At 44.1% G+C, this 24,107-nt stretch overlaps 1 protein-coding gene across 2 annotated transcripts in view; it reads right to left on the bottom strand.

The window, feature by feature from the left end:
* The window catches only part of LOC307130623 (GTPase IMAP family member 8), a 28,939-nt gene extending 24,447 nt beyond the window's left edge, over positions 1-4,492 (bottom strand). Inside the window, exons 1-2 of one of the 2 annotated variants that reach the window (XM_079823704.1) lie at positions 4,448-4,492; positions 4,092-4,190 (exon numbers count right to left, since the gene is read on the bottom strand). In XM_079823704.1, coding sequence (XP_079679830.1) covers positions 4,092-4,122 — 31 coding nt within the window. In that variant the 5' untranslated portion in view covers positions 4,123-4,190; positions 4,448-4,492. The remainder of the gene's footprint in view (positions 1-4,091; positions 4,191-4,447) is intronic. The other variant, XM_079823705.1, reaches the window with a different exon arrangement.
* Positions 4,493-24,107: the final 19,615 nt, after the last annotated feature.

Below are 24,107 nucleotides of genomic sequence, written 5' to 3'. Positions count from 1 at the left end.
TAAATATTTAATTCCCAACAAAACCAAAGAAGACCACTTTAAAGCAGCACTAGGTAACTTTTCAACCTTTATAATATATTTTCAAGACTCTTGTGATGATACATCGACTTACAATAGGTTGAATGACACGTCTGCCATAGCCTGATGGGGTCTGTATCATTTTTAATAGTACTTTTAAACTTCGGGTTTCGGGTAGTAACCTGAGAACGAAAAGAACTACAAAATTCGACTGCTTTACGGCATATATGTAATTTCCACCACCACCCCCACTTCCTTAAATTCGGACGTACGAGCCCAACTATCATTTGTTTGTCGAATGTTATAGTCATGGCCGAAGCAGCACAGAAAAATAAGAAAGCAAAGGTTTTGTCAGAGGAAAGCAAAAAGAGGAAACGAGAAAGTGATCGGATTAAAGGCAGGACGAGGATCAACATTGGGAGAGCGTTTGCTCGTTGGCGTGAGCTGAAGGAGGAGGGGCTACATTCTTGCAAGTAAATACATAAGACGTACAAAATCATATTTTAGGATACCTAACATGTCTGTGATATTTGTTTATTTGTCTTGCCTCAAACTATAATGCAAATCGAATTTTCAAATTTGCAGATTCATCTATGGTAGCTTGATATTATAATATTGACGATATATGGTTATTACCTACCACTCAAACATTGAATTGAAGTATCATATAGATTCTGTAAAACGGGAACCAATAGACTAGGCTACTATAATGACGCTGGCTTGTAAACATGAGCATCGCAATCATTTGGCGTTTGAAAAAAAATAAAACCCATGAAATTATATTATATGACATGCTGAAACATATGCCACTGTAACGTTACCTGCGATGAAGACATTTCACACGCGACGCAAGCAGAACCATCTATGAGAAGAACACCTGCATGTGAACTCCTGCAGTGTTCAGGGCTATCATGGTTGCCATGTCAATAAATGCACATGCGATGCATCCCCTGATGTAGGATGATGACAGAGTTTACAACAGTAGTAGAGGTCAATACTGTTTCCCAACTGTAGGGGGACCCCGAGAGCAAAACCTACCCAGTGCTGCTTTAAAATAAGGCATAAAACATACCCTGTCAATTCAACAGTGTCCAAATATGTTGATTTTCCTAGTACTTGATTGCACATTTTGTGGTAACGAAGATGAAACATTAATACATTTATTCTATGTGTGTGATTGTGTGATTTGTGTGATTCAGAAGTTTTGGTCTGATTTATATTCCCATTTAAACAAACCTCCCATCTTTGCACAATATTTTAAAGCTACACTATGTAACTTTTCCGTCCACTAGAGGTCGTCTGTTCAAAACAAAGGCGTAGTTTGAAGCCGCCATGTTTGAGCGCAGAATCTTGGGACATGTGGTCTTCACCTCACAGCCGGTGGAAAACAGTCAGGATAGGACTCGGGCAGAAATCATGTTCATGGATGCGATTATTAACATTACTGTAGTGAAGCAGAGCAGGACCGAGTGTTGTGGAGCTGACCAAGGCCGCAGGAGCGATTGAAGAGCGGGACTGTTATTATGGCATAGTCGCCGGCGGGACTTTTATTATGACACGGTTGCCGGCGCCACTTCCTCTTTTCCAGTCATGAGTATGAGGTAACACAACTCTGTTTATCGTATTAGATATATCTGAGTGTGTTGAAAAGGAAGTTATGACGTTCGCTCGGCGGCTGCTATGACACTTGTTCACACTGCAGTGAGAGTAAAGTGTTTCACTGAATAAAACCGGAAACCGAGGGTGACACAGATATGACGCAATCGACAGGCGACTGCCTCACACGCATAGCTCACACGTCCCGGTTCCTTGGTTAAAATAGCAATTTCTCACGATTTACAAATAGTTGGAAACATTTGGGATATTCTAAGTACTCAACTGAACAAAATATATAACACTGGCCTAGTGGTTTCTGGATATTTGACTGCAAAAATCCTACATAGTTCACCTTTAATTAGAAAGATATGTTTTGTTTTTACTCTGATTCTGCCAACATTTCTAAAGAATACATATTAAAAGATGTTATTTGTTTGTAAAAAATGTTATCCATAAACAAAAAAATGATGGGCGCACTTCCAACTTTTTCACATTTTCTGATTGAGGTAGACTCACAGCTCAAGTCTCTTTGTTTAGCAATAAAAAATGTGATAGGTTTCTGAAACTATATGAAAAAATAAATCCACTCTAATGACTGTGATTAAGTTCAAACAGATTTTTTCTCTCCTTTCATTTGTTGTTTTATTTGTTTTATTTTAATTATTCTTCTCTTGTTATCATTGTATTATAGGAATTGTACCTCTTCATATGATTATCATCACTTCTGTCCTGTATTGTATTTACATACAAATGTTTTCTATTGAATGCTTCTTAATATTCTCCTGATGGTATTTGAATTTGTTTTCATGTTTTCCAATTAAAAAAAAAAAAGGACGCAGCACTAGACCAGCAGTCTTATTTATCATGTGAATGACCACAAGCAGCGCGTTTCCGGGTTCAGGATAAAAAAACTTGCTCCTGCACCGTGAATAAATCGCCATCTGAATGCATTCGTTTTATCACTGAGAAGCCATGCAATTTTATTTTTACATGCGTCCACACAGGGCCGGCCCTGACTAATTTGCTGCCTTGGGCAAGATTGAACTTGGTGCCCCTTGTATCAAGGTTTAGCACTACATGTTATCAGTCTAAGTTGTGGAATTACTACTGTTTTATTTTTGTAATGCATTGATGTTTTTATTGTTGTTGTTTTATATGATGTCCAGTCCATTCTACCCCGTCATTATGTTCATGATATTATTATTATTTTATTTTTTAAAAAGGCTGATGATAGTTAAACTATACAAAAATAGCACCTATGCCACATTACAGCCTAAACACAAATAGCAAGAGTACATCTAGCATTCATGCACAAACTATTAATTGAGAACTAGCAAAAGTGTTTTTTTTCCCAGTAGGGAAAACCACCATGTTTTCACCATGAATTAAACTGAGAAATGTAGATATTTCATGTGAATTTTATATAAAATGTTGCTATTTTAAATTACTAATTTCGGCAAATACATTTTAAAATTGCAATATGTCCCCTTAAAACTGCACAACTGTAGAGTAAAAACTGTTTATTCATTAGCCTACATCACTTTACCTGTCTTTACACTGCAAAAAATGCCCTTCTTATTTAGCATTTTTTTTCTTGTTTCCAGTCCAAATATCTAAAAATTCTTAAATCAAGATATATTTACTAGTAAAATGACAAGATATTATTTCTTGTTTTCTGGGGGGAAAAAATCTAAGTTCTGCTTAAAGCAAGCAAAATTATCTGCCAAATGTGAGAAACATTATATTATTTCTGTATGGGACAGAAACAAGAAACAAGATTTCAATCAGAAACAAGATTATTTTGGCAGATAATTGGCACCCCATTGGCAGATAATTTAGCTTGTTTTAAGTATCAACTCACCTAATTTTGATTTTATTTTCAAGAAAAAATATCTTATGTAATTTTACTAATCTAGTATAATTGCATCTTGATTTAAGAATTTTTTTATATTTAGACTAGAAACAAGACACAAATACTAAGTAAGAAGAGCATTTTTTGCAGTGTATCCCTTCCCTGCATCAGAGGGCTTCTGTCTTTTTTGATACAATTCGGGCATCCGTCATAAATTACCAGGCAACTTTCACTGTGTCTACACCTGGAGCGAGCGGCCAAGCACCCTAGAAAAAATGAAAGCAATCCTGTCTACGTAGGATGCGGCGAGAGGCGACGCGACACAACAAATTCCCAACGTTAAACTGATCGCGCGTTCTATTTCTGACGCACTTCAAGTAGCTCTGCGGGGGGAGATTGATGAGGCGGACCGGGAAGATGCGGGGGACTTAGTTTTTTTTTTTTTTTTTTTTTTTTTTTGCGCTTTATTTGTTAGCTTATATTTCGAATTAATATTAATAAAATAGTATCAGTAATACATTTTGCCGTGGCGCCCCTAGCATTTGCCTATTCCGCCTATGCCACGGGCAGGTCCACATTAGGCTACTGTCCGAATTGGGTTTATGTCATAGGCTAGGCTACTCACCCGAGGATCTACTTGAACTGCGTAGTCTCATGATTATTATTTTTTCTTCAGTTCCAATGCTCCTCTTTAACCCTTCTTGACAGGTAAATGGAATCAGATCTTTGATATCATGGGGGAAAAAAAACAAACATTATACGTGGATTAGAAAAGGGTGATACAGTATTTTTCACAGACATCCAGTGTAGCCTTCCTTGTTTACAAGCAGTAGCCTAACCGAAAGTTAAAACCTCAGCTAGCAGCACGGTCGTACTTATGAGAAAACATGTTTGTCACCTAATTTATCATCAAAGTTATCAACAACAACAAAAAAATAGGCTTCTTTTAATAGCCTATAACATGTGAAGTAAAAAGCCTACCAGTTTCTGACGCGCCTCGCCTCAAAAATAAAAGTGAAAGTAAACAAAAGCGAAAGTAACCCCTTTTTGGGGTTAGCTGCCAATCACACTGACACCACGCATTTCTCTATTGAACTTCAGTTTTATTGAGCCTATGTCAAACAATACTCTATTAAAAAACATAGATCCATAGAAACATTTTAATATGCATTTTCACGATCTGCATAGGATTTTACTGAAGAATTCTGAGTACCACTTTAGAATACTGTTCCGTCATAATGAATAACACAGGAACAAACGAGTAACGCATTATTTAGACTAACTATTATAAAATAACAATAAATTCTGATTAACAAATTAGTGAGTAATAGCAGTTGAATGTGGTAGTTCACTATTAGCCAATATTTTTTTCATATCTCCCGGAGGACTACTAAGAACTACTACAGGTTCATAATTAATATGAATAATGCATAATGTATAATGAATTCTAAAGTGATGATAATGGTAATCCACTTGTAATGACTCAAGTGTTACCAAATCCTTTAGAAGGAATTAGTCTACTAATTATTTGAATCAGTATTCTAAAGTGAAAAGCATGATAACTCTCTAATGACTGAAATAATTGTACGCTTTTGAGTCTTTTGTATATTTTGGATAGTGATGACTCAAGTGTTACTACATAGCCTACTTCTAAAGGAACTACTAGTTATTTGGATCAGTATTCTAAAGTGAAAAGCATGATAACTCCCTAGTAATGACTCAAATCATTGTAAACTTTTGAGGTTTTTATAAAGTTTTCGATTGTAATACTTTCTGATGGATTTGATAACACTTGAGTCATTAGTACTAGTGGATTACAATGATCTTCACTTTACAAAAATGATCCAAATATTCAGTAATTTCATTTTGAATGATGTACTAACACTTGTGTCATTACTATCCAAAACCTTACAAAAATCTCAAAAGCTTACAAAGACTTCAGTCATTACTAGAGAGTTATCATGCTTTTCACTTTAGAATACTGATCTAAATTCCTTCTGAAGGATTTGTTATATTACTCATTTAATATATTATGCATTACTCTCATTAATTATGAATCTGTATAGTAGTTCTTAGTAGTTCTCTGAGAGGTATGAAAAAAAAAGTAGTTACTGATTAGCTAATAGTGAACTACCACATTTACCTGAGTGCTATTACTTATTATTCGTTAATCAGAGTTTCTTGTTAGTTAATAGTTACTAGAATGTTAATAGTGCGTTACTCATTTGTTCCTGTGTAGTTATTCATTAATGACGGTTATTAAAAAGTGTTACCAAATTGTCTTACATATTTAATACAGTAGCAGTACAAATAACACACTAAAATAGAACACTTAAAAATGTTAAGCTCATACAAATAAAAAAAAATCTTAGATATACTAGTTCCCTTTCGTTCAGTCACTCTGAGTTACATCGAGATCTTAGAAAATGCCCAATGGCGATGAAATGCCATGGGCCTGTGGAATTTGCATAGCGTAACTCCACCCCACCCCACCTCGTGGGTATATAAGGAAGTACGCTTGCAATGTTGCATTAAGTTTCTGCTTTGGAGCCAAGAGGATCTTTTCATTCCTCAAGCCTGATACTAAGTTTGTCAGCTTCTTCGAGACAAGCAACTCTCCAGTCGGTGTTGGTGTTTCGGCACATTCCAGCGATCGCACATTGGCTGCCTGCTGATCGGTGCAGTGGTCTGCATCCAGCTGGTGTGTGTTTCCCTGGGCGCTTCAGTACTGCTGTGGAGTTTCCTCTCATAAAAGAGCTTCCACGCGGCATGTCTTTTTCAAGATGTCTCGCCCATGCACTTCTGGGTGCGGTCAGTCTCTGCCATCTTCCGATGGGCACAATCACTGCCTGACGTGCTTGGGCTTACAGCACGCTCAGGCAGCGTTTGTGGATGCATACCAATGAACGTTCAGACTGAAACAGCAGGTCCGGCTCCTGCCTCCCCGCCTGTTTCGTACGGCGCTCCGGAGGATGACAAGATGTCGATCGCCACATCTCAAGGTGGGCTCGAGCCCTTTGAGGATGATAATTCAGCTGTGCTGCCGCCTTTGGGTGTTAGACCCAGAGCTGACAGCCATGCTCTCTCGGGCAGCCGCTAGCCTTGGGCTAAAGTGGAACCCTCCGCCCTGTCCTGAACACTCGTGGCTGGATGATAGTTTTTTTACCCTGACACCTGTCAGGCCCCGCCCCCAATTCCTTTCTTCCCCGAGGTGCATGAGGAGGTCACACGGTCCTGGAAGTCCCCGTTGTCTTCCTGTGACGTTCAGTGGTCTCCTTCGCCTTCTCTGCCCTCGATGGGACCGTGGCCAAAGGGTACACTGGAGCTACCCCAGTTGAACGCTCTGTTGCGATGCAACTGTGTCCGCAGAGCACTTCAACATGGCGTGACGACACAAAGCACCCCTCCAAAGTCTGTAGATTCACATCAACCTTGGTGTCGAAGACCTACAAAGCTGCGGGGCAGGCCAGGAGGCTGAAGGGAAAGGCTCTCTCCAAGCAAAGGTTATCTCACTGGATAGTGGACCCCATTGTCTTGGCTTACCAGACGCAGGGTCATCCATGTCCCCTAGGGGTGAGGGCACACTCCGTCTCGCTGACAGACATCTGCAGAGCTGCAGGCTGGGTGACACCCAACACATTCGCCAGGTTTTATAACCTCCGAGTGGAGCCAGTGTCCTCCCTTGTACTCGCCTCAAGTAATGGCCGGTAATGGACAGGCTCAGGTGTCTTTGCTTGCTTGCCATTCCACTCCACGGTCTGGATACGTGCAATATTTTTCTCAGCTTGCTTCCCTGAAGCCCTGAGCTCCTACAGCACTGTTGATGCTGACACCAGAGTGCATGCCTGTTCGGTCAGCCCTCGTGTTCGGCTAGGCGCAGCCGTGTGCATGGGACCCCCACATGTGTATTTCCACTGTAAGCCTCCTTGAGCAGGTGTCTTTCCCATGGCAAGCCCCTTGACACACATGGAGTGTAAAAATTCCACCTTCGGCTGGTTACCCCAGAGTTTTTCCATATGCAGCACCTCCGCGGGTCATATGTGTGTCCCTAAGACCCCCATTCGTCAGTCACTGATGTAACTCAGGGTGACTGAACAAAAGGGAACGTCTCGGTTACATATGCAACCCTCGTTCCCTGAGGAGACGTTACGTCCCTATGCCACTTCTGCTCTACCTGCTGAAATGGCCTGGAGTTCAGATCTCAGCTTCTCAGCAGGTAACATAATGCGTCATTGCCAGCGTTCTTCCTTATATACCCACGAGGTGGCGCGGAGTTACGCTATGCAAATTCCGCAGGCCCATGGCATTTCATCGCCATTGGGCATTTTCTAAGATCTCGAAGATGATAGGCTTCTAAGCGAAACTCCCATTTGTCAGTCATTTGACCGTAACGTCTCCGTTCCTTCCTCAGGGAACGAGGGTTACATACGTAACTGAGACGTTACTAGTACTAACTGAAAATAAGTTGTCTGTGATACAAACATTTTTTTTTGTTGAGTCATCTTAAAGGATTAGTTAACTTAAAAATTAAAATGTACTGATATTTTACTCACCCCCATCTCATCCAAGGTGTTGGTGTCTTTCCTTCTTCAGTCGAAAGTTTTTTGAGGAAAACATTCCAGGATTTTTCTGATGGTTTTCAATGGCAACCTAGCGAAACCATCTGTCATTTTCCCCAAAAATTTTAAATATATATACTTTTTAACCTAAATTGCTCATCTTGCACTGCTCCACGATGCGCCAGGGATAATCATGTTGGAAAGGTCACACTAGACGTAGGCAGAAGTACCGCCCCAAGCGAACATGCGAAAAGACTAATACAAACGGCCTTTACCAAAAAAAAACCTCCATCTCCAACTTCATCCGACATTGTTGTCAATGTTTTTTTGCTAAAGTCTGTTTGTATTAGTCTTCGCACGTGCACTTTGTAAACAGGGGGGCGGTACTTCTGCCTACGTCTAGCATGACAGAGCAGCGCAAGATGAGCAATTTAGGTTAAAAAGTATATACATTTCTTTTTTTTTTTGTGGAAAATGACAGATGGTTTCGCAAAATAAATTATTCCTCGTTTGTGCAGAGCCCTTTAAAGCCATTCAAAGCTTTTTTAAACTGCATTGATTTTCCAAAGCATAATTAAATGGGCTTCCATATGTAAATGAGTATCAATGATAGTCCTCTAAATTAAGTTTCTACAGTGTCCAAAGTGTTTTTACAGCGAAATAGCTAACAAAACTGTTTGTTGGGCTTCACTGTTTAATGTAAGGAATTGTTTGTTGATGCCATCTACCGGGCTTTGTGGCTACATATATATTTAATCAAGATGGAAAGATGGATAAATAAAATTAAAAATTAAAAAAATCACAATTTTGGAAGTAGATTTCAGATGTGTATTTTAATGTGCATAATCTCAAATCAAAAAAGTGCAGAAATAAGATCAGACTAAAACCATACTGAGTATGTAGGAATCATTCAGTTTACACCAAAGCGTCATTCTAAACCCCAATGTGCAATTAAATACAATTTACAAATCCTCTATTAGAAATCTCTGTGGTAGCAAAATCTTCCTCCCAGGTTTGTTACACATCGCTGTAATAAAAGCATATCAGGAGTAACAGGTTAGCTATTGACATTACATTTGAAGAATGTGATGAGTTTGTTTTGCAATGTCCATTGATGAAGGCAGCACAATTATAATAGCTTAAGGTGAGTAAACTAGCATGTTTAGTCATTGTTAAAAATAATATGTAAAGTACTTACCATGTAAAGAAGTCTTCAGCCTGCCAGGATGATACAACCAGATACATCATAGTGGAGTTTCTCCCATCAGAAGTTATCATATCATCTGCAGTGTCTCCATTAAAGTTGCCACAAGCACCACAAACTTTGTCTCTCAGGTCTCCGTTTACGGATAACACGACCCCTTCAGTGACAGAGTAAGTCAGTCTCATGGTAGACATCTTCTCAATGACCACAGCCTCATTTCTGTATGAGACTGACACCCCCTCATTAGGCATAAAGGGATATGAGACCTTCTTTCCATTCACCTGTTTCAATGAGATAAATATTTCCTCAACAGTTTGTCTATCACCAGCACTTTTTATTTCTTTGAATCAAATATTTTAAGACTATGGTTAATATACAACAAAAATAATGTAATATTTATAATCTTTAAAAACATATTCCACTGACCCAGGTGTGCCGGCGATTGTTGACTGTAATGATCATGTCCTGGAAGAAGACGTGGACCATTGTCACATTTCCAGGGTCATTCCTGGCACATGCAAGTGCATCTAACACCACACGGAACCAGTCAGGAGACTCCTGATCACACAAGAAAGCCATTTGAAAGGCTCCTGGCCGGCCAACTGTCCCCTTTACACCATCAAATGACTGCAACTGGTCATCTGCATCAAATATACAGTAGCCTTGATCAGGGTAACAATCTCGTTTGCCATCCTGAACATCACAGATGGCTCCTATGGCACAGGCTTGTTTCACACACTCCAGCACCCCCGCTGAATGACACACACACTTCATGTCGCAGGTGTCAGTCACTGAGACTTCGCCAACCTAAGAGGACAGAGCAGAGCAAAGCTTACCCATAGTTCCCTGCACCATCACACACACACACACACACACACACACACACACACACACACACACACACACACACAAACACACACACTGATCAGGCATAACATTATGAGGGCCACACTGACAGGTGAAGTGAATAACACTGATTATCTCTTCATCACGGCACCTGTTAGTGGGTGGGATATATTAGGCAACAAGTGAACATTTGGTCCTCAAAATTGATGTGTTAGAAGCAGGAACAATGGGCAAGCGTAAGGATTTGAGCGAGTTTGACAAGGGGCAAATTGATGATGGCTACACGACTGGGTCAGATCATCTCCAAAACTGCAGCTCTTGTGGGGTGTTCCCGGTCTGCAGTGGTCAGTGTCTATCAAAAGTGGTCCAAGGAAGGAACAGTGGTGAACCGGCGACAGGGTCATGGGCGGCCAAGGCTCATTGATGCACGTGGAGAGCGAAGGCTGGCCCGTGTGGTTCGATCAAACAGACGAGCTACTGTAGCTCAAATTGCTCAAGAAGTTAATGCTGGTTCTGATAGAAAGGGGTCAGAATACACAGTGCATTGCAGTTTGTTGCCTATGGGGCTGCATAGCCACAGACCAGTCAGGGTGCTCATGCTGACCCCAGTCCACCAACGAACGCACCAACAGTGGGCACGTGAGCATCAGAACTGGACCACGGAGCAATGGAAGAAGGTGGCCTGGTCTGATGAATCATGTTTTCTTTTACATCATGTGGATGGCCGGGTGCATGTGCGTTGCTTACATGGGGAACACATGGAACCAGGATGCACTATGGGAGAAGGCAAGCCGATGGAGGCAGTGGTGCTTTGGGCAATGTTCTTCTGGGAAACCTTTGGTTCTGCCATCCATGTGGATGTTACTTTGACACGTACCACCTACCTAAGCATTGTTGCAGACCATGTACACCCTTTCATGGAAATGGTATTCCCTGGTGTCTGTGGCCTCTTTCAACAGGATAACAAAAAACAAAAATGGTTCAAGAATGGTTTGAGGAGCACAACAAGTTTGAAGTGTTGACTTGGCCTCCAAATTCCCCAGATCTCAATCCAATCGAGTATCTGTGGGATGTACTGAACAAACAAGTCTCACCTCGCAACTTAAAGGATTTAAAGGATCTGCTGCTTACATCTTGGTGCCAGATACCAGAGCACACACACTATATATATATATATATATATATATATATATATATATACTCTAAAAAATGCTGGGTTAAAAATAACCCAAGTTGGGTTGAAAATGGACTAACCCAACAATTGGGTTGTTTTAACCCAGTTAAACCGGTTGGGTTAAATGTTTGCTTAAAACAACCCAATCGCTGGGTTAAAACAACCCAATTGCTGGGTTAGTCCATTTTCAACCCAACTTGGGTTATTTTTAACCCAGCATTTTTTAGAGTGTATATACAGTATATATATATATATATATTTGAGGGATGATATTATTTATAATTATTCTGCAGAAATTGTACCTGTCAGTAATAAAAAGACACTGAATAATGGATTTATGGAACAATTTATAAAAATACATTAAAATGGCTGCTATTTAATTTGGAGAATCATAGAATCTGTGACAAAGGTTTGTAGCAATTTTTTTTAAGAAGCTCTTATCAGACAGAAATAATCAATTATGGATTTAACAAATGCAGAATAAATCCCACCTTTAGGTATTTGCCATTATGGACACATCCGCAGTCTCCCACAGACACACAGTTATCCCCATTGGAGAGAAAACCTTCATCACACTGACAGCCTTCCATGCAAATATTTGGGCAGCTGTTAACGGACCCACTGAGGCTGGCACAGGTGTTGACACAGTTATTAGAGCACTGTACATAGTGACTGTTAGCTGGGCAATCGGCCGCTTAAAGAAAGAAAATGCAAAAATATATATTAATACAATGCATCATATCAGAGGCTATATATACACTAAAGTTTGGAGTTCGAGAAATATATATTTTTACTGTTTTGAAAATACGTTTCTTCAGAAATAACTATAATATGTTGATTTGCTGCTCAAGAAACATTTATTATTATTATCAATGTTGAAAACAGTTACAATTTTTGTGGAAATGTATTTTTTTTCAGGATTTTTTAATAAACAGAAAGCTCAAAAGGACAGCATTTATTTGAGATAAAAATCTTTTGTAAGATTATACATATCTATACTGTCAATGCATCCTTATTGAATGAAAGTTATTTTTTAACTTTTAAAATGTAGTTTATTTACTATATATATATATATATATATATATATATATATATATATATAGAGAGAGAGAGAGAGAGAGAGAGAGAGAGAGAGAGAGAGAGAGAGAGAGAGAGAGAGAGAGAGAGTTATATGCAGTTTAGCTTTACAAACTTACGGCAGAATGAACTATTTCTCCATGGCATGATTTGTATCCCTGCTTGTTGGCAGATAATGGCATAATTCTGAAGATTTTGACATAGCATGGCTCTGTCTCCATCCATAATACACATGTCAAATACACAGTTAATCACATGGGGCTGAGGATTCACCAAAGCACGGCAAGCACTGAAGGGACCAGCAGCAGTTGCCATAAGGCCACAGGCATCATCTCTGCGGTATCTCTCGGCTTCGGCCTCATTGCACTGCTTCAGGGAATCTCTGCCTCCACATTGAACACCAGTTGCCGGCAATGCCCACGCCTGTCCGAACGCATCTACACTGGAGCTTTGGGTCCCATTGGGCAACAAGAAGTCATCGGCTGGGATGCCATTGTAGTTGCCACACAGGCCACACATGCTGCCTTGATAGTTTGAGGGTACATGGACTTCTGCATGGTAATTGGCATCATACAGAACTCTCAAGCCGAAATCAGTTTGCACTATGACATTGAAACCAACCAGGTTAACGGTGACTTGATGACCAAGTGATAAAGGGAGGTTGACAAACTCGTTGTTTACCTGTTAAAGAGAACCAACAACAAACATGATATCAGCTTCACTTCTCTCCTTAAAATTTAAGAAGTAGAAATAAGTGCAAACCACTATGTGATTGTGAAACATCAGCATATATTATGTATTTTATTTTCTATTATTAGTTTCTTTCATATTGGTTACTTATTAATCATTTATTAATATTTTATCTTAATTTTACATATGTATGCATTATTTTATACAGCAGTATATACACTACTGTTCAAAAGCTTGAGATCGGTAAGATTGTCTCTTAAGCTTAAAATGTTTAATGAAAAATATAGTAAAAACTGTAATGCTTTAATAATAATTTCTTACTGAGGCCAAACTATATGAACACTTACAATGACTCTCTGGCGTTCACCTCGTCTGATGCTAATTGTCAAGTTGTAGACAGTCACAGTCAAGTTCTTGATGACAGAAACCCCTGTGTTTCTGATCTGCTCGTTCATGGTGTCCACAGAAAAATCCATCAGCTGTCCTCTGATCCGATCACATACCTTAGCAAGTGTATAAGTGCATGTGCCTTGAAAGTCAAACCTCCTGCCATCGAAAGAATAATAATGAGGGTCACCAGTGGCGAGACATCTTCCGTAACCGACAGGGTGGCATCCTAATACTCCATTCACCACCCTGCAAGCTTCCCCTAAGCCACAACTTGATGTCTGGCAGGAAACGGTTCCGTTTTCACCACACCTGCAGACCTCCAAACACTGCTCATGGACGTAAAACATCTGGTGTTTCTTGTAATAACGCCCTTGATAGAGGCAGCCACATTCTGCTTGTGGCACACAGGTTTGGCCGCTCAAGATGTATCCATTATCACACTGGCAGGCCCCAGCACAGGGTCTGCTGCAGTTGTGCTCAGAGAGATTAACACATGTCTCGGGACAACCTGGTGCACAGGGGTTGTAGTGGCTGTTGGGTGGGCAGGACGGAGCTGTGATAGACAGAATGGAGACAGTGTTCATTTTAATTTCAGTCATTTTTTGTCTTTTGAGCTGTGTTATTTTTAACATTAGAGCATGGCAACAGCAAGGTCAGGGAATTGATTCGCAGAGAAAAGCAAGAACTGATCAAATGTGTACCTTAAATACAATGTAAATCACTTTTGGATAATGCATACATGTTCACTAAAACTATGAAAAATAGTTTTTGGCAAAATTAGATGAAACACTTAAAACTTAAAAAGGACAGTTCACCCAAAAATTAAACGTTTATGAAAAGATATGTTGAAGAATTTTGGTAACCAAGCAAGTGACTTGCACTGTATGGGCAAACAAAACAATGACATACTTAAATATGTTTTAAGTTCCTCAGAAAAAAGAAAGGCATACATGTTTGGAACAGCATTCAAATGACGACATTAAATGACAATTGTACATTTTTGTAAATTTACAATTAACTTTGTCCTTGGCAACTAAGTGAAATAAGTTCAAGTACTATTATTAAAAGTGGAAAAAAAATAAAGCAATAGGACTGTCAAGCGATTTTTAATCGAATTAATTACACAATGTGGGTCTAATTAATTTAATTAAATCACAAATTAATCCCCAAAAGATAATTTAAAGTCATTATTGTGTAAAAACTAAAATAGACATACAAAAAGTAGCTTCAGAAAGAAATATCTTTGGGTAAACTATACCTTTAATGTTTTTGTTTTTTTATTAATATGGAAATACAACATTATTTTTTATTAAATTATACTCCAAATAAGAAACTACAAAACTGCCAGTAGTTGGCAATACATGTCTAATTGAGTAAGTCATTGAGTCATTCATTCATTCGATTTGTTCATTCAGAAATGAAGTAAATGGTTCTCTCAGTTATTTAAACGGTTTCATTCTGCTTTCATCAAACACACAGATTAAAGTGCCCTATTATGCTTTTTCGAATATTACCTTTCATGTACTGTGCAGTGTAGCTGTTGTAAATGTAAATGTAAAAGCTCTGCAAAGTTTCAAATATCAATGTGCAAAACAAATAAAGTTGTCTCTTAAAGTGGTCCTATTATGCCCTTTTACGTTTTTTTTTTTAAGTCTTGTTTTTGTTTTTGGGGTGTACTAGAATATGCTTTCATGCTTGATTGTTCAAAAACATTTTTTAAATATTTTACATTATTACAGCACGTCTCCCCAGTCTGGCTCAAATGTGCTGTGATTGGTTATCTGGCCCAGTGCGTTGTGATTGGCGCCACTGTTCGTGTGTTCGGGAAAAGTCACGCACCTTACCATAACAGCGAGCTATACTCAGATGTAAATATTAAGGATGCCGTCAATTTCAAACCAATTCAAGCCTGATTCAGACTTGAGAATGTTAACAAACAAGAGGATAGCAAGCATGGATTTCAAAGGACGTTTCAGAGTGCTATGTTTGTTTTTTTGTAATCTTAATACATTTTAGATACGATTTCATATCGTAGAACAACATTAAACTTATAATTGGAACTGTTAATAAAATGCAATTACAAATAATAAGACATACTTAGAATTTGCGGTAGGAACTGCTCCTTCCTGTTACATACCTAACAATGTAGCAGATTTGCATAATGCCAGTCTATGGTCTCCATTGGCTGCCTGCGAACAACGTCTACTTTGACCCTCAAACACTGTAGTTGTAGCTGAGGCTTGAAAGAGTTTGGTTTATTTTGTTGACATGCCGAGAGAGAAGCTTTTTCAACGCTGTGAATCACTTTGCACGCAAGGATGAGGACTCTGGGGACTATGGAATTTATATGGAAAAACACTCGCTCTAAGTGGTGGACCAATCAAAACAGACTGGGCTGTCTGGCCAATCAGAGTAGAGTCGGCTCCCGGAAAGGAGGGGTTTAGAGGGAATGAATCTTCAAACTAACTGTTTTCAGACTCGTGTGAGTCACATGTGATGTGCAACGTATATAGTATGATAACATTAAAGTGTTTTATGATCTTGCCTGCATGTAAACCTATTGTTGGAATCCTCCAAAACAAAATTAAAAAGCATAATAGAGGCACTTAAAGACCAACAAAAAAAATAAGTTAATTACTTACGGCAGAAAGTAGCATTTCTCCACGGGTGAACTGTGACACTTTGACTCTGACATACAGAAGCATAGGCTGCCACCGCGTAACACAACAGAGCCTGATGTCCTTGGAACTGGCAGGTGTCGAATATGCAATCCTCTATGTAAGATTCGGGATCAATCTGGGCATGACATTCTCGGAAAGGTCCTGTCTGGTTTGTGATGATCTCACAATAGCGCCGGGCGTTCTCCCTCTGGGTCGCAGGGCAGGTTGAGCATTCAATGCCAAGGCAATCGTCTGATGAACATTCAGGTGTTGCGGCAACCTGCCAGCTTTGTCCCAGACTACTGGCATTGGGTGCTATCATACTATTCCGCATTACAAAGTCATCCTTAACAATACCGTTGAAGTTCCCACAAAGGCCGCACACCGCACCGCTGTAATTTTTAGGCAAAGAGACCGTCGCCACACTTGACCAGTCAAAGGTCACCTGGAGACCAAAGTTTGTCTTCAACACAGCAGTGTTACCACTGCGGAAAACTATTAACACATCTTGCATCAAAAGGGGAAGTTCTGCTAGCTGGCCATCAAACTAAAGAGAGAATAAAACACATTTGGTTACCATCACAAAAGTGATATATTGTTCATTTTTAAATGGTTCAAAGTGTTTAAACAGTGTATAGACTAGAGAAACCATTTCAGTTCCAATTCCAACAGTTCCATTAATGATTCTTTTCGTATTTTTGAAGAAAAATTAACTGGATTAAATAAATTATTAATAAATCTGTCAGCTTTGACATTTTAATGACTTTCCACATTGGAGAAATCGTCCGGTTACGTATGTAACCCTCGTTCCCTGAGGAGGGAACGGAGACGTACGTTAGTGACTAACGAATGGGGGTTTCGCTTAGAAGCCAATCATCTTCATCGTATTCAACAGCGCCCAATGGCAGTGCCAATGCCATGGGCATGCGGAATTTGCATGCGTAACTCCGCCCCACCTCGTGGGTATATAAGGAAGTACGCTGCGAACATCGCATTATGTTACTGCTGCAGGAGCCAAGACTGAACTCCTAGCGTTCCAGGCAGCACAGCTGACGTGGCTAAGGAAACGTACGTCTCCGTTCCCTCCTCAGGGAACGAGGGTTACATACGTAACCGGACGTTCCCTTTCGTTCAGTCACTACGACGTACGTTAGTGACTAACGAATGGGGGAACCTGTAAAACAGCGCCACTCAGCTGTCAACCAGTGCCCTGCGTAAGTGTGAGATCCCGCCACTTAAGGCCCTAGGACTCCCACTTATCACAGGATTACCAAGGTACACTGGGAAGCATATCCCAGTGAGGAAATGCCAAGATGCCTACCGTAGGGAGGACTTAGAGAATACACATATGACCCGCTGAGGGTTGCATATGGAAGATCTCTAGGGTACCAGCCGAAGGTGGATTTTTAACCCTAGGGGTGGCAGGGACTTGCCAAGGGAAAGACACCTGCTCACTGAGGAGGCTTACGGTGGGAATACTCGTGTGGGGGTCGCCAGAGGGGAACCATGCACACGGAGCACCTGGCCGGACATGAGGGTCTGGGCTCGAAAGGGCAGACTGAACTGATGTCGGCGTCGACAGTGCTGGAGGAGCTCAGGGCTCTCGGGGAGCTCACCTGAGGAAAATATCGCACGTATCCAGTCATGGGAGTGGAATGGCGAGCAAGCGAAGACACCTGAGCGTGGTCCATTACCGGCCCCTCGGGGGGGCGAGTACAAAGTCGGACACTGGCTCCACTCGGAGATTGTAGAATCTGGCGAATGTGTTGGGTGTCGCCCAGCCTGCAGCTCTGCAGATGTCTGTTAGCGAGGCGCCATGCGCTAGAGCCCAAGAGGAGGCCACACTCCGGGTGGAGTGTGCCCTCACACCAAGGGGACATGGTCGACCTTGCTGCTGGTAAGCCAAAACAATGGTGTCCACCACCCAGTGAGACAACCTCTGCTTTGAGAGAGCACTTCCCTTCCGCTCTCCACCATAACAGACAAAGAGCTGGTCTGAGGTCCTGAAACACTGCGTCATGTCTACGTAGGCGCGGAGAGCGCGTACTGGACAGAGCAATGCCAAGGCTGGGTCTGCCTCCTCCAAAGGCAGCGCTTGCAGGTTCACCACCTGATCTCGGAACGGAGTGGTAGGAACCTTGGGCACATATCCGGGCCGGGGTCTCAGGATCACGTGAGAGTTAGCCGGCCCGAACTCCAGGCACGCTTCGTCAACCGAAAATGCTTGCAGGTCCCCGACCCTCTTAAGCGAGGCCAATGCGGTCAGCAGAGCCGTCTTCATAGACAAGAACTTAATCTCGGCCGACCGCAAAGGCTCAAAGGGAGGCCTCTGCAGAGCACTTAAGACTACTGAGAGGTCCCAAGAGGGAACGAGAGGAGAGCGAGGAGGATTCAGTCTCCTCGCTCCCCTCAGGAACCTGATGACCAGGTCGTGCTGACTTACCTTTTTGTCTCCCAGGAGATCGTGGTAGGCAGATATTGTGGCCACGTACACTTTCAGGGTGGAGGGAGACAGCCTTCGCTCCACCCCCTCCTGGAGAAACGATAGCACGGACCCGATCGGGCATTTCCAGGGGTCTTCTTGGCGGGAAGAGCACCATGTGACGAAGAGGTTCCACTTCAACGCGTAGAGACGTCGCGTAGACTCAGCTCTAGCGGAAGTGATGGTAGCGACCACCGCAGGTGGAAGGCTACTCAAACCTGCCGTGTCCCGTCCAGAAGCCACACGTGGAGCTTCCAGAACGCTGGACGCGGGTGCCAAAAGGTGCCCCGTCTCTGAGTCAGAAGGTCTGGTCTCAGAGGGATAGGCCAGGGAGGGGCTGTCGCAAGGAGTAAGAGTTCTGGGAACCAGGTCTGGCCGTGCCAAAGCGGGGCGACCAAGACGACCTGCTCCTTGTCCTCCCTGATCTTGCACAGTACCCGTGCAAGAAGGCTCACTGGGGGAAACGCATACTTGCGTAGCCCGGACGGCCAGCTGTGCGCCAGTGCATCCGTGCCGAGGGTGCCCTCGGTCAGGGAATAATACAGGGAGCAATGGGAAGAGTCCTGGGAGGCAAACAGATCTACCTGTGCGTCGCCGAACCGTTCCCATATCAGCTGGATCGTCTGGGGGTGGAGTCTCCACTCTCCGGGGAGAGGCTGAAACCGTGACAGCTCGTCGGCTGCACAGTTCAGGTCTCCAGGGATGTGGACAGCACGAAGGGACCTCAGGCGCTTCTGACTCCACAAAACGAGATGGCGGGCGAGTTGAGACATACGGTGGGAGCGTAGACCGCCCTGGTGGTTGATGTACGCTACTACGGCCGTGTTGTCTGTCCTGACTAGCACATGTTGACCCTTCAGCAACGCTCGGAAGCGGTGCAGGGCGAACCGTACAGCCAGTAACTCGAGGCAATTGACATGCAGAAGGCGCTGGGGTCCTGTCCAGGAGCCCGCGGCTGCTTGTCCATTGCACATGGCACCCCAGCCCGTGGATGATGCATCTGTTGTCACAACAACATGCCTGGAAGCTCGTTCTAAGGACACTCCGGTCCGTAGAAACTTGAGGTTCGACCACGGGGTGAGTGTCTGTAAGCAGGCCCGAGTCACTGGGACCCGGAGCGTGCCAGACCGCCATGCCCATCTCGGGACTCGATCGCGTAGCCAGTGCTGAAGCGGTCTCATATGAAGCAATCCGAGCGGCGTTACCGCGGCTGCAGATGCCATATGCCCCAGGAGCCTCTGAAAATGTTTCAGTGGAACCGCACTCTGGCCCTCGACTTGTCGAAGGGCAGTCAGCAGAGACTGCGCGCGCTCGCTCGAAAGCTGCGCGCACATGGCGACCGAGTCGATATCCATACCGAGAAAAGAGATCCTCTGCGCGGGGCAAAGTTTGCTCTTCTCCCAGTTGACCCGAAGGCCCAGACGGGCTAGGTGATGGAGCACCAGATCTCTGTGTCCGCAAACCTGCTCTCGAGAGGGACCCAGTATGAGCCAGTCGTCGAGGTAGTTCAGGATGCGGACCCCGTGCTGCCGAAGGGGCGCAAGGGCTGCCTCGGCAATCTTCGTAAAGACGCGAGGGGACAGAGATAGCCCGAATGGTAGAACTGCGTACTGATATGCCCGCCCCTCGAAAGCAAACCGTAGGAACGGTCTGTGTCGAGGCAAAATGGAGACATGGAAGTAGGCGTCCTTCAGGTCGATCGCTGCAAACCAATCGTGAGGACGAACGCATTCGAAAAGGCGTTTCGCTGTCAACATCTTGAACGGAAACCGGTGAAGGTAACGGTTCAGGATGCGCAGGTCCAGGATTGGCCGTAGCCCACCGGTCTTTTTGGGTACAATGAAGTACGGGCTGTAAAACCCGCAATTCATCTCGGCTGGAGGGACAGGTTCGATCGCACCCTTCGCCAGTAGGGTGGCAATCTCCGCTCGCATGACGGGGGCGTTGGCCCCGATCATGGTGGAACGGACTCCCTGGAAGCAGGGAGGAACCCGTGCGAACTGAATCGCATAGCCGCGCCTGACGGTCCGCTCGACCCAGCGGGACAGCCCTGGAAGCTGAAGCCAGACATCCAGAAACTGCACCAGCGGGGTCATACGGTGTACAGACGTACCCGGTGTGGGCTTGCAGCGATGCAGCGTCACCGGCCCGGACATGGGAGGCTGTGGGGCGTCCCGGTGCGGGGGCACGGTTGACAGCTGCGTCCTGACAGAGGAGACCAGGGAAGGACCAGCGTTCCACTGGGGTCTGCTCTGCCAGGAGGCTGGCGACAGAGTGGGATGCGAGTGGCGGGACCCGTGGGTGGCGCGCACCGTCATCACCGGACTCTGTGGGCTCAGGGATGGGAGTGTTAATTCTTTCTTTGACCAACATAGGGTGCTGCTGACCCGGGGGCCAGCAGCTGAACAAAGGATTCTCCCCCGGCCCTCCACCGGGGGAAGGAGTGGTCCTGCTACCATCTCCTCGAAAGAATTTCCCATCCCTGAGCCGTCCGTCTCAGGAGCGCCGCTTGGCCTGGCGTTTAGCGGGGCGCGGGGCGGCCTGAGGGGACTTGGACGCCTTCCTACGGCTTCCTCCGCGACCCGGCCCGGGTGAAGGCTGCTGCTTGGACCGGGTGGGAGGGGCGGGAGCCTTAGGAGGGCGTCCTCGGCGTGGAGCAGACTGAGTTGACTGCGCCGGCGGCGGGGTGGAGGCAGCAGCTGGCCGCCGGGGCAGTACGTGCTTAATAGCCTCAGTCTGCTTCTGGGCGATTGAGAACTGTTGGGCGAAGTCCTCAACCGCCCCGCCGAAGAGGCCGGCCTGGGATATGGGGGCATCGAGGAACCGGGTTCGCTCGGTGTCCCGCATATCGGCCAGGTTCAGCCACAGGTGACGCTCCTGGACCACATTTGTGGACATCACTTGACCCAGGGAGCGTGCGGTCACCTTCGTCGCCCGGAGAGCGAGGTCGGTGGCGGCACGCAGCTCATTTAAGAGCCCCGGATCAACTCCACCCTCGTGCATGTCCTTGAGGATCCTGGCCTGGTAGACCTGGAGGATCGCCATGGCATGCAGCGAAGCGGCAGCCTGCCCCGCGGCTCTGTGCGATTTCGCCACCAAGGTTGATGTGAATCGACAGGCTTTGGAGGGGTGCTTAGGATCACCACGCCAGGTTGAAGCGCTCTGAGGACACAGTTGCATCGCAACAGAACGTTCAACTGGAGGGACCCCAGTGTACCCTTTAGCTGCCGCCCCATCGAGGACGGAGAAGGCGGAGGAAGTCAGTGAACGGTCACGGGAAGACAACGGGGACTTCCAGGACCGCGTGAGTTCCTCATGCAGCTCGGGAAAGAAAGGTATTGAGGGCAAGGACTGACGGGTGTCAGCGCGAGCCCCCAAAAACCAATCATCGAGCCTTGAGCGTTCGGGACAGGGTGGAGGGTTCCACTCGATCCCTAAACTCGCGGCTGCCCGAGACAACATGGCTGTCAGCTCTGGATCTGACTCGGGCAATGCTGGCACGCCCGAGGGCGGCAGCACAGCCGAGTCGTCATCTCCAGAGGACTCGAGCCCACCTTGTGATGCGGTGATCGACATCGCATCCTCCTCTGGAGCGCCAAATGAGATGCGCGGGGGGGCCGGAGCCGGCCCCGCGATCTGCATCTGAACACTCGCGGGTTGCAATGTGCAAGACGGGGGTGTGGCCCGAGGCATGAGCGTCGGGGCTTTGTTCCACACCGTAACCGTCAAGTCACCCTGACCACCAGCCGAAGTACTGGGCCTCTGGGACTCAGTAGATCGGGGTGTGGTAGAGGGGACTCTCACTTCAGTACGAAGGTCATGGAGTCTTGACCGCAACATTGCGATGGTCATGTTCCCGCAGTGAGAACATGACTCATCCGCGAACGCTGTCTGAGCATGCTGAAAGCCCAAACATATCAGACAGTGTTCGTGCCCATCAGAAGAGGAAAGCAACCGACCACACCCAGAAGTACACGGACGAGACATCCTGAAAAGGACGCGTCACGTGTAAGCTCTTTTATGAGAGGAAGCTTCGCAGAGAACGCCGAAGCGCCCAGGGACCACACACCAGCTGTCTAGCGGACCACTGCGCAGATCAGCAGGCAGGCAGTATGATGATCACTGGAACGCGCCGTAACACCAACGCCTCTGGAAAGCTGCTCGTCTCGAAAGCTGTCGATGACTCAGATCAGGCTTGTAGGAGTGAAGAGATCCTCTTGGCTCCAAAGCAGAAACATAATGCGATGTTCGCAGCGTACTTCCTTATATACCCACGAGGTGGGGCGGAGTTACGCATGCAAATTCCGCATGCCCATGGCATTGGCACTGCCATTGGGCGCTGTTGAATACGATGAAGATGATTGGCTTCTAAGCGAAACCCCCATTCGTTAGTCACTAACGTACGTCGTAGTGACTGAACGAAAGGGAACCAACAATTGGCCTTTAATATTTTATAAAAATGCAAAACAAATTAAAAATATGGTATCATATTTCATTATTTTAAAAAAATTCTACTGACAAAAATCATTGACTAATTGTAGGTTGAACTGCAAAATAACGCAGTGCTATACAACTAAAAAGAACCAGCTCAAAGAGTTATTTTTTAGGGAATCATATTTTTTAATGGTCTCACTGAATGTTTTTGATTCACTAAAACATATCGACTCATGAGAGCCTCTGTTTCAGGAATTGAACCACATTGTTTGCGTTGTATGGATTTGATTCACTAAAAAGAACCAGATCAGAGGCTGCGTCCAAAATCGCATACCCTGTGAGTATGTACTTATTTTGATCAAGTAATTACTTCACGACTGCTAAAAAGTATGCTCTATATAGTATGAATGTAATCTGGACGTACAGTGCATCTGGAAAGTATTCACAGTGCTTCACTTTTTACACATTTTATGTTACAGCCTTATTCCAAAATGAAAAAACAAAAACAAAACATGTACATCACATGTACATAAGTATTCACAGCCTTTGCTCAATACTTTGTTAAAGAACCTTTGGCACCAATTACAGCCTCAAGTCTTTTTGATTATGATGCTGTATGAAGCTTAATTGGCACACCTATTTTAGGCAGTTTCTCCAATTCTTCTTTGCAGGACCTCTCAAGCTCCATCAGGTTGGTTGGGGAGCATCGGTGCACAGCATTTTCAGATCTCTCCAGAGATGTTCAATCAAACCTGAGCTCAATTTTGAGTGTCATGGCAAAGGCTGTGAATACTTATGTATGGACTTTTTAATTTTTAAATTTTTAATAAATTTGCAAAGATAAAAAAAAAAAAAAAACATTTCACGTTGTCATTATGGGATATTGAAAATAATGAATTTAATTAATTTGGAAATAAGGCAGTAACATAAAATGTGGAAAAAGTGAAGCGCTGTGAATACTTTCCGGATACACTGTACTACATTTGCCATGTTGTGATTATCATGTGATCTACCAGCGTCAGTTATGTCACTTCACCTCCATTCACAAATCCTCTCCTGTTGCCTCATGGGATAGTAAAGTGTCCATTGTATGCACACTTCAGAATCTCGCTGGAAGAAGTAGGA

This window comes from Gobio gobio, assembly GCF_949357685.1.
Source record: "Gobio gobio genome assembly, chromosome: 8".
NCBI classification, from domain to species: Eukaryota; Metazoa; Chordata; class Actinopteri; order Cypriniformes; family Gobionidae; genus Gobio; species Gobio gobio.
The sequence above is the reverse complement of the archived record's forward strand: the minus strand, read 5'-3'. Positions and strand labels throughout refer to the sequence as shown.